The sequence below is a fragment of the Centruroides vittatus genome, unplaced genomic scaffold, assembly GCF_030686945.1.
Source record: "Centruroides vittatus isolate TY-2023 unplaced genomic scaffold, ASM3068694v2 contig_976, whole genome shotgun sequence".
NCBI classification, from domain to species: domain Eukaryota; kingdom Metazoa; phylum Arthropoda; class Arachnida; order Scorpiones; family Buthidae; genus Centruroides; species Centruroides vittatus.
Window position 1 is genome coordinate 1,756,823 of NW_027122649.1, and position 11,481 is coordinate 1,768,303.

At 30.6% G+C, this 11,481-nt stretch overlaps 1 protein-coding gene across 1 annotated transcript; it reads right to left on the bottom strand.

Annotated features, from left to right (window-relative positions):
- Positions 1 to 1,126: 1,126 nt before the first annotated feature.
- Positions 1,127 to 7,681, bottom strand: LOC136985757 (homeobox protein Dlx3b-like). Its single transcript, XM_067283105.1, has 3 exons — positions 7,498 to 7,681; positions 5,097 to 5,248; positions 1,127 to 1,576 (listed from the first exon to the last, which is right to left on the bottom strand). Exons 1-3 carry the CDS (start codon positions 7,637 to 7,639, stop codon positions 1,127 to 1,129), a joined length of 744 nt encoding a protein of 247 aa, XP_067139206.1. The 5' UTR covers positions 7,640 to 7,681.
- Between the last annotated feature and the right edge of the window lie 3,800 nt (positions 7,682 to 11,481).

Consider the following 11,481-nt stretch of genomic DNA (forward strand, 5'->3'; position numbering starts at 1 on the left):
ACAGAATAAACAGTCGGTGTACAAATAAAATATAAATATAATGCTACATAAATTTGTTTCAATGCTTGTTGACTAGATAAAACGTCTCTACTTTTGGAATCATATTGTAGCTTCTTGTTGCTATGGGATCGTTGATTTGTCCTTGGTTCTGCACTTCAAAACACTGGACTTTTAAACCATCTTTATTCTAATGACTGCTTTAAGTTCGGGTTTTTCTTCACTATCTTCATATTCTGCTACTAATAAAAAAATGTTCTCTGCTTTAATATCAGAATTTCTATAATATACTTCAAGTGCAGAATAATAGTAATGAACAATGAATTTGTTCATTGTCAATACTAATACATGTGGAACAAAACGATCGCGGGATTTAAAAACAGGCTACTTTGCTGCTACTATTAATAAATACTGACGATGGTTATATCTAAATTAAGAATGTCGGGAAGCCAGAGACGGGAGCTCAGACGGGAGGTCCGGAAAATCGTTATAAAATATCGGGTTTTGAGACGTTTATAATATTCCAAATGTGTGTTAGTAAAAAGTAAAAAAAACATTTTAAATTTAATGTATAGTATAATACTGTTATAAAATACTTCAGTATGTAGGGAAATATTTCAAAATTTTTGTTGCATTTTTAAAAACGTAGCTGAATTTACAAAATTTTATTTACACATTTTTAAAAATTGAGGTACCAATCCAATGTCTGCTAATATATCATAAATCAACAAGAGCTACTTCAACCTGTTATCCATTAAAGTTTTACTTTTCAGTCAGAACAACATTTACTACAAATTTTCTATCTAAAAATTACATCAATATTAATAAATATCATCATTATAATTTACTTTTATCACAAAATTTACATAAAATTCGAATCATATTTAATATACAGTATCTAAAGTTAAATTCGTATATAATATATTAAGACTAAACTATAAGACTAAATATATTTAATAGAATTTTTAAGATTAGACAGATTGATCACATTTAAGTCGTGTAGATGATTGATTAGAATTCAAAATTAGGCAATTTTTGAACTCTACGAACTGTCATTACCTATTAAATTACATTAAAAACCTAACTTTGTATATAAAAATACTTCAATTATATTTATTTAAATCATACTTTATTTTGAATATGGTCTAAATAAATTGTGAGAAGGTGCACGATTAAGGTCTGGATTAGAAGTTGATTGCATACAAGTTGGATCTCCAGTAGATTGTGACTGCATTGCAGTTGGATGTCCAGTAGATTGTGACTGCATTGCAGTTGGATGTCCAGTACCAGATACCTGCATCCTAGTTAAAGCTTGAATCGGAACTAAATTTTCTGTGGAAAGAAAAGGTGGAACTGATTGTTGTGGATAAGTTACATAATTACTTAGATGATTCATATGTTCATTTGAATATTTAGGTATATTCCCAGGAAAATACATATATGACGAAGCTGAATTAATAAATGAAGGAGGAGGAATTACAGCACAATTTCTCAAACCATATAAAAATTGACAATGATTCAAATATTTCTGAGTTAACTTTAGTTTCTTTACTTTCATTCGACGATTTTGAAACCAAATCTGAAAAATTTATATATTTAATATTAATTTTACTTCATAATTTTGTAATAAATAAAATTAAGTTAATTAAAATGTACATTAAACATTATTAAGATAATAAAACAAACATTTATTATTATAATTTATATTATCGTTTGTACATAAAGTCAAATATAAAATTCAATAGTATATATCAGTTTCTCCATTAAGTTAAAGAAACAATAGCATATTTAAAAACTTTCAGATAATTTTTCTATAGCGATCGCAATAAAACCGAATAAATCGCTAAAAGAATTTAAATGAGAAAAAAAGTCCAACAGAATTGCATAACTTTTCCGGCAACATTAAAATTGCGTGTGGCGCTATTATATATTTTCAAAATTATATAGTTCTTACAAAATGACAAAAAGCTTAGTTTTTAGGACAGAAATGAGCTTTATAAAAAAATTGTAGCTGCTAACAAGAAGCAAAATCATTAAATCTGACACTTCGAGATGTATTCTTAGCTCCACTCACTAAGCCGCTCAGAATTCTGACAAGTGTTCTGAGTTACTGAATGAACACCGCCCAGAATACTATGCGGACAGGTGAGGACCCATCAGACTACATAGTAGTTTTATTCACTCTGGTGGACACCCATATCATCGAAAGAAAAGAACTCAGTTTGGTTGTTTCTAGATGACAAATAGCTAAGCAAGGAACCTTACAACAGTGTTTGAAACAGTTTCAAATGAAACTGATTCTGTCATTAGATTGCTTACCTGTTCGTCACCTACAAAACACTCTTTGAGTGATTGCGAAAAGAAAAAAAAAACCTAGAATTACCAGTATTCTTCTGAATACGTTTTAAGTTTAAAAAAAATATAAATACTGTATATATAATAAATTTGAATATATATACACATGTATTCAAGAAAAAGTATTTATGAAAATTATAACTAAAGTCAAATCAGAAAAATCCACCATGAAAAATTCTTAGTTTCTATTCACATTGTGGATAGAAACTAATAATTTTTCTGGAAAGTTTCCAGAAAAGGTTCATGTATTTTCCCATACTGTAGCGCCACCGTCGCACCGCCATTAAGATACAGTTCTGCAGTTCCGTTGTTCATGCAGTATTATACAATTGAAATTATAATTGATTTTGAAATTACTAATAGAAATTAGTTCATAACGACCACTTTGTTAGTAATTAATAAGAATTTTAGATTTTAAATTATGGAAAGTATTTTCAGTCGTTTTTACACAAGTTTAAATTTTTTTCTAACAGAAAAAAAAACATGCTGCTTGCATGGTGGGGAAATATCTTGAGAAACTGATAAAAATTCAAAAATTCTCGGAAGGTAATATTATTAAAAATATCTTCCGAGAATTTCTATTATTAAAATATTACCTTCCGGTAGTCCACTATATAATTTTCAAAACTATTTCAAAACTAACCGTTTTTTCGTAATTCGTCCCCTAGTGCACGTTACAGGCATTCCGTGACAATAATCAATTCCTATTACAAATATACTGAATTATTTATTATTCATTTGGCCAATAACAATATAAGTTATATTGTTAATTTAAATGTTTGAAATATGACACGATAGGGGCGCCTCTAGTGCCCGTTTTTGGCATAACGTTACACGGATGGACGGACACGCGTTCAATGGGTTGTATATATACTGTAGATTACTAACGTGAATATACTAAGTACTACTGCTACTGGAGGGCGCCTGCAACTATCCAACCATTACTTATGCCGCCCACTACGGGGCGCAAGTCTGTGTAACTTAAGTCCAGCGACAAGAACAAGATACTCATACCGGGGCTGCATAGCCTAGTAGCTCAAGCCTGACCGGATCATTACCCACCAACCAACTATAGTTATTCTCCGTTTAATACTGTAGTTAGTTTCCGAAGAAGTACAGTGTCACGCGAATCTGAGTTATACGAAACAAAAGACGAATACAAAACATAAGGTTAGGTTCCAAATGTTAGAAAAACTAATATTCGTTTTCGTAATTAAGAGAAATACATTTGTCAAAGCAATCAATAATTAACTAACAACGAGTATTTATTGTGTCATCGTCACAATGCCGGGCTATAATTTTTAATTTAATTAGTAATATATGCTCTCCACCTCAAATCAGTACTGTAGTGTCTTGCTCTTGTACTGTATAGTACATCATACTTTTCCGTGCAATGGAGTCGTGACAAACGTCTAGAGCAGCGATTCTTAACAGGGGGCCGCGGCCCCCTGGGGGACAGTAAGAAGTTGGCCGGGGCCGCCAAATTATGCAAAATTTCCTTCAGAATATAATAAAAAGAAAATTGATGTATAACCGAATATCATATTGAAAAATGAAATAAGAAATAAAAAAAGTAAACAGGAAAACTATCTTTCTTCCTACATACAACTTTGTTAGAACAGAAGAAAAATGCAAATACGCTACTTACCCCGCTGTATTTACTTTCTATTCCAAAGCAATTCCAAAAAACTATCAATGCTTGGAATTTTAAAAATAATTAGGAACAAGTAATATAAAAAAGAAATTTTTTAAAGTAAATTCCTACTTAGGGTCAAAGAAAAATTTTATTTTAGTTACTTTTTATTAAATAATTACAATTAATATAAATATGTAAATACATAAATATCTTATATAAGAGAAATGTTTGTCCGTCTCCTGACGATGGTTCGAAAAGTGAACGAGTAGTTCAAAGTTCGCTTTTTTCTCCTCGCTCCCTCTATCGGTCCGAATCGGCATATTGCTGACGGGCGTCACAGTTTAATATTTGAAAAAACTGTATTAACATCAAGTGTCATCCACTAAAAGCTTAAAAAAAATGTATTTGAACTTGAGTGGATGAATAGAAAGTATTTTATTAACGATTGAAAATTTGAATGAATGAACAAGATATAGGGAGAGCGTGAACTAATAGTAGGAATTTAAAAATAGTAGGCTTTAAAAATTTAAATATTTTTTGTAAAAGATATGCAAAATCTTTACAAGTTGTGGGTGTTTTAGTTTTAGCATAGACTTTGGAGCGATTTATCGACGTGTTTCTTATTTTATTTTTTGTTAAAAATTAATGAGTTTTCGTGTTTAATTGTGAAGTTTGAATGTTATTTAAATAGATAATGAAATAATAAAGTTATGATTTACATTTATTATATAAAAAAATAAAGCAATAATAAAAAATCAGTTCATTATAGATAATTTAAGAAATAAATTATTATTTAAAAAGTGGGATCACAAAAATATTATGAAATATTTGGTGGGCCGCGAGTATAAGAAGGTTAAGAACCACCGATCTAGAGCCCTAGTAAATTTTAGTTCTAAATTATGCTGCTATGGCGAACAGCGCCAGTCGAGGGAACAGGATTTGTCAGTTTCGGGTCGTAGTTGTAAACAATCAATTTCTTAATTGTTTTGTTTGTTTGGCTGTTATTTCAGAAAGATTAAACTAATAATAAATTTATAATAATTCATTATAACTTCAGAAATACTGTAAACAACATTATTTCTTATAGAAGACCTAAAAATGAAATTACCTTGATCTTAATTTCAGTAAGACCTATCTGTTTCCCCAATTCTGCTCTTTCGTGTTTATCGATATAAGGATGCCTAATAAATCTTTCTTCTAATGCCCTTAACTGTGTGTTCGTGAAAATGGTTCTCTCTCTCCTCGTATCAATAGGAGCACCTAAAAATAAGTGTATAAATATTAATTTATTGTATAAATTTCAAAAATTATTTCTAGAATAAATTGTTTTAAAAATTATATATTTAATTCGTTCATAAATCATTCGATATTTTTAATGTATCATGTAAGTCGAACTATTTCTTTGGGATTTAACTCCGCAAAAAAGTTCTCAAATTACTTTAAAATTCAGATTTTCTATTTAAATAAATTTGTATAAATTTATTTAAATATATATTAATAATTTATATATATAAATAATTTCATAACTTTCTACCGGAAATGTAAATGCAACGTTTTAAAGTCAGCTGTCAAGGTCAAAGGTCAAGTGATACATTTTGTAAGAGTTCGCCATCCAGCATGATACTCCGCGACGGAAAAGAGCTTAAGCTAGGGTGGTCTGAATGGTGTAGAGTCGGGAAGTAGTCCTTTCGTTTTTTGCTTATAGCGTTTTTTTTTTTATATATATATATAAGTCGGCGCCAAATAATTCTGTGTGTTCTGCAAGTGACTATCATATATTTCTTAAGAAAAAAAAATTGAGAGAAAGTGATGCTGTTGTGTTTCTGTAATACTACGTTCAGCTACGGAGTAAAAAGAAAATGGCGACAAAAGCGCACGTGGCTTAAACAAAACAGCACGTGCAAGCCGGCTATTAGGTAGCGCAGCGTTTCGGTAATCGCTGACTTGGTAATTTTTATCTGAGTACTTAAATAAGTCCCTAATGTATAAAAATGTACTGTAAATACACGTTTTAATGCTTTTATGCAATAACTCGTTTATCTGGCTTTTCTAAAATGTTAAGAGTCAGTGTTAATATATAAATATTCGAACTCTTCATTCATAATGATTGCAAATAGGTCTATAAATTACGCTTATCTTACGAAATTTTTTGTTGAATATCATTGAATAGTGATTCAGAACAGGTCATTTCTGATTCATATTTTTATATTAATGTAATGGGGAATTATAAAAAGGAAAAAATGCTAAATAAATTTAATCATTTGGCATCAACTTCACTGTACAAATTAAATCGAGGATTCGTTACTCAAAACTTGTTAAGTGGGGCTTACTCGTGTAACAAAAAAAATATTAAGCATTAAATTTTTTATTGACAGTAATTTATTCTATTCGAATAAATCAGAATAATCGAAATATTGGAAGGGAACGTTCACAGGCATCGGATAATTTGTTTTCACTTTTTATTAATCGTAAATTCACAAATTTAAGAGTTATTAGTTTTATTTTTAGAATGTAAATTTATCATCATCCTCACACTAAGAATTGAATATACAGTATAAATTATAAAAATATTTAAATTCAACGAATAAATATACTATGATGAAGAACCATTCCATTAATTGAAATAAATCGAGATTTGCGACATACAGGGCAAGATAAACGCATTCAAATTTCCATTTTACTTAAACATAGAAATAAAAATAAGGATCGTTAATGAAACCATAGATATTTCAACATCGAAAAATGCTTAATTATCTATAGTTAGACTAAGAGAAATAATATAAAACTAAAATTTCCTAATATTAGGCCTACAACACTTACTATCTATATTGACATGTCTATAGTTATGAGAAAAATAAATTTTTGAATTAAAAAAAAAACTTTCCAATTTAACAATTTAGACTTAGTTTATTTGCATTATAAAATGGACAATGAAATAACTGAATGATTAAAAACGTTAGATCTTGACTAAATGTTTCATCTATAGTCATGAGACAATGGATGATAATTACGCGAATGAATTATCACAATGTAATTATAAAATCTTTTAATTTATAAAAACTAAATTGAAAATTTTTACATATGGCTGTATCTCTATAGGTTTTTTTTTAAATTTATTTTGCCTAATAATTTATTAAGCGGTTAAATGAAAAATAAGTGAAGCAATGATGGCAGTTGTTTCATTTCATTCATTATATAAAACCTTATGTGAATTTTCGTAAGTGAATTTAAGCTAAATTAACAGATGTATATCATATCTGTAAAGAAATTTCCCTAATTATTACTAATTATTTCAGAACAAAAATTATAAAAGAAAAAAAACTTAATTTTTTTTTTAATATGAAAATCGTACCTCTGATCATACTCCAAATTATTCTTATCCAAAAATGCTTAGAAAAATTAATGATATATTCACCTTAATACTGAATTTAAAAAATTCACCTATTTTGCACTTATCCTCAAATTTTAAAAGTACTCATATAATAAATTTTATTATAGGCTACACTTACTTTTTACAGAGGGATCTGAGGCATCTGGTTGTTGGTTTTCTGTAAAATTTTCTTCAAGTTCTGAAATTTCTAATGTCGATTTCTTCGTTTCTTCGTCTATAGATGTTAAAGAATTCTCTAAATTCGTTTTTAAAGGTTTCATTTTTTATAATTTTATGGCTTCTAGCTAAAATGAAAACGTATAGCTACAACTCAAACTTAGAGAAAGAGAGAGAACAACTCTATGTACTGTACTAGTAAATCACACTTAAGTGTAAACTCTGTGTAATTCTAAAAGTTAAATAAGTACAGACACCAGCCAATGGGAACTCAAATCCAAATTAGTGACCCAATTGGACCACGTGATTGTAATTCTAACGAATAGGGTGAAAGTCCTTTCCAAATTGATAGAATACGAAAACACGACCCATTTCAGTTTTGTTTATTAATGAAATATAATTATTTAATTTACTATAATATAAAAATGTAAATTAAAACATATAAAAACAAATTATTTACATAAATGCAATTTTTAAATGAAGATGAATAACTTTTATGTAAAATAATAAAAATGAAAAATTATTTAACTAAAATAAATACTTTTAAAATGATTCCTTCAATATCATTAATTTTATGCAAATTTATTTTATAAAATTGAAATGGCAAAATAAAACTGAGTTAAAATTCTAATATATTTTAATTCATTTTTTAAAATTTTATTCTTAATACACAATAAACTTTGTAAACACACTGACCATTTTACTTATATTACCTCGTTATTGTCTCTCGTCTTCGCTACATTTACTCTGTTGTCCATAACTATATTGTTAATAATATAATGCTAATTGAAAAAAGAACAAAGTAGATGTAAAACAATAGAATATTCATAACATATTTACAATTTAAAATATACATAACTCTGAACACCTTAAAAGTACATCACTAAAAGTTTATTTTAAAATAAAGTGTTAATGTTACCCTAGGTGGCCAAAATGGCGGCTCGTCTCTAATTCCAGCAAGGAAACAGTGGGATGCACGTTCTAACCTAACCTAACCTATTCTAATAAATTACCATAATTATTAGCAACCAAATTATTAGAATAGGTTAGGTTAGGTTAGAACGTGCATCCCACTGTTTCCTTGCTGGAATTAGAGATGAGCCGCCATCTTGGCTACCTAAGGTAACATTAACCAAATAAAGATATAATGCATGAAGGTAAATTACATGTTAATTTAATTGTATCCATTATTATTTTTTATTATAAATTTCAAATCTAAAATCAATGTATAATCGATATAGTAAAATGATAAATTTTTTTAATATTTAATTTTGTTTAGACGTTATATAAATTATATTTCAAGTTGTTGTTATTTTTAATTAATAATATAGTTGAAAAATATAATAAAAGTGAAAATAAATAAAGACAATTTATGTGAATGAAATCGTAAAGGAGGATGCACACATGAGGCGCGGCAAGGAAAAGCGGTGTCGCAAACGCATCTTCGCCGCGCGGCAGCACAACCACACAAGCGGCAATCCGCTTACATTTCGGTGCATGCGTTCAGTATTCAAGATGGCGAACGATACCGATACTGCCGCTATTCACGTGTTTACAAATTTTGTTTTGTACGGCTTGCTTTATTTAGCTAGACGATTTTGTCGAAGATTTAGATTAGAGATATTTTCTTGGATCAAGAAAGAACTGGTGTACAAAATAGGCTTATTCCTCGATTAAAATCTCTCGATAAAGAATGCTATTTCGAGTAAGATTCGGTTGTTTTGTTCTTTGAATTAAATTATATATGATTATTTGTTGTAGAATTTGTATTAAATTTATTATCCTTTCCTCTTTATTCTGATGTTTGTTATCTCGGTTAACCGCGTCGAACTTTCCGCCATTAAAACACCACGTGGTTGTATTTTCTCACGTGACTACCAGACGAACTGTAAAGGAGGATGCACACATGCGGCGCGGCAAGGAAAAGCAGTGACGCAAACGCGTCTTCGCCGCGCGGCAGCACGACCACACAAGCGGCAATCCGTTTACATTTCGGCGCATGCGTTCAGTATTCAAGATGGCGAACGATATCGACGCTCCGCTATCCACGTGTTTACAAATTTTGTTTAGTACGGCTCGTTTTATTTAGCTAGAAGATTTCGTCGAAGATTCGAATGAATATTTTGGATTAGAGATATCGTATTGGCAAGAATCTTGCTGAGATATTTTGTTGGATCGATAAAGAACTCATGTACAAAATAGGCTTATTCTTCGATTAAGATCTCTCGATAAAGAATACTATTTCGAGTAAGATTCGGTTGTTTTGTTTTTTGAATTAAATAATATATGATTACTGTATCTGTGTAGAATTTGTGTTAAATTTATTATTCTTTCCTCTTTATTCTGATGTTAGTTATCTCGGTTAACCACGTCGAACTTTCCGCCATTAAAACACCACGTGATTGTATTTTCTCATGTGACTGCCAGACGAAATGTTATTGGCTGATAGAAACGCGTCTTGGCGGCGGCCGCCGCGAAAGATAGAATTCGACCAACTTTCGCGGCATGAGAAAAGCGGCACGAAATAGACCTCTGCGGCGAGAAAAGTGACGTCATTCTGCCGCTTTTCTCGTGCTGCAAAAGTTGGTTGAACTCTCTTTTGCGGTGACCGCCGCTAAGACGCGTTTCTATCAGCCATTAACAGTTCGTCTAATAGTCACTTGAGAAAATACAACCACGTGGTGTTTTAATGGTGGAAAGTTCGACGCGCTTAACCGAGATAACAAACATCAGGATAAAGAGGAAAGGATAATAAATTTAACACAAATTCTACACAAATAATCATATATAATTGTCGGAACGAAGTGACGACTAATACTTGACTTCGTGCATAAAATTTTGATAAAATTTTGACTTGACTTCGTGCATCTTGATAAAATTTTCTAAGACGACTCATCATCACTCAAGGATGAATTGATTAAAATTTCAACTCTCAAAAATGATCCATTTTTGTAGAACTGGAGATAGGGGTCAAAACGAGGATCGCGTTTTTCTTCAGTATGGATCATTTTTGAGAGTTGAAATTTTAATCAGTTCATCCATGAGTGATGGTGAGTCGCCGTAGAAAATTTCATCAAGATCGGACAACTCATTCTAGAGTTATAATGTTGACAACAAATGCATGAAGTCAAGTGTTAGTCGCTTCCTGCACGTACGTGTAGAAGCATTAAAACGGTAATTTTGAAAGGTAAATGTTATCGCTAACAATAGATGCACAACAAATATAAAGAATCTTTATAGAATAATAAGTTTTAAAAAATTTTCTTTTTAAAACGTGGAGTAGCAGCGATCAATATTGATGGCTTTGCGATCCATTCTCTTCTTTGTCTTCCTGTCGTTAGTACGAAATTTCGATCTGTAAATGGAGAAGCTGCACAGAGATTCCAGATTGAGATGAAGTCGCTCAAATTCATCATCATCGGTCAATGATTGGTGCAAGAATGCTTTACATGATCGAGAGAAGATTGAGGGAGATAAACCCCGAGAAAGATGAGCCGTTTGGTGGATTCTTTATCTATTTGTTTGGTGATTTTTGTCAGCTTCCTCTTGTTAAAGATACTCCTCTCTACTCGAGTGTTTTTTACAATGTAATGTCCCAACAAGGTAGGGGCCCTGTTGGGACATTACATTACATTCGCATTTGATTCTTTTGAGAAGTTCATTGAATTTAATAATTCTCATAGACAAAATAGCGCAGATAGTTCCCTCGCAGATGTCTTACAACATCTAGCTTCGAGTGATTTCTCTAATACAGATCTGAACATTCTGACGACAAGAAATAGATCCTATTTATCCAGAGATGAACTTGATCAGTTCCAAAACGTCAATAGAGCTATATCCAACAAACGAGCAAGTTAAAGCAACGAAGACTACTTGAGTCAACTGGATGCCCTCTTGCTTATATAGCATCTGAAAACACTCCAGATATTGCCCCGCCTTCGTCCAA

What these genes read in the sequence shown, in the direction of transcription:
- LOC136985757 (XM_067283105.1), bottom strand. Translation starts at nt 7,639, where the DNA reads ATGAAACCTTTAAAAACGAATTTAGAGAATTCTTTAACATCTATAGAC. An exon ending in CTCAGATCCCTCTGTAAAAA is followed by an intron (nt 5,249 to 7,497) that starts GTAAGTGTAGCC and finishes ACTTATTTTTAG; the next exon opens with GTGCTCCTATTGATACGAGG. An exon ending in TTACTGAAATTAAGATCAAG is followed by an intron (nt 1,577 to 5,096) that starts GTAATTTCATTT and finishes TAAATTTTTCAG; the next exon opens with ATTTGGTTTCAAAATCGTCG.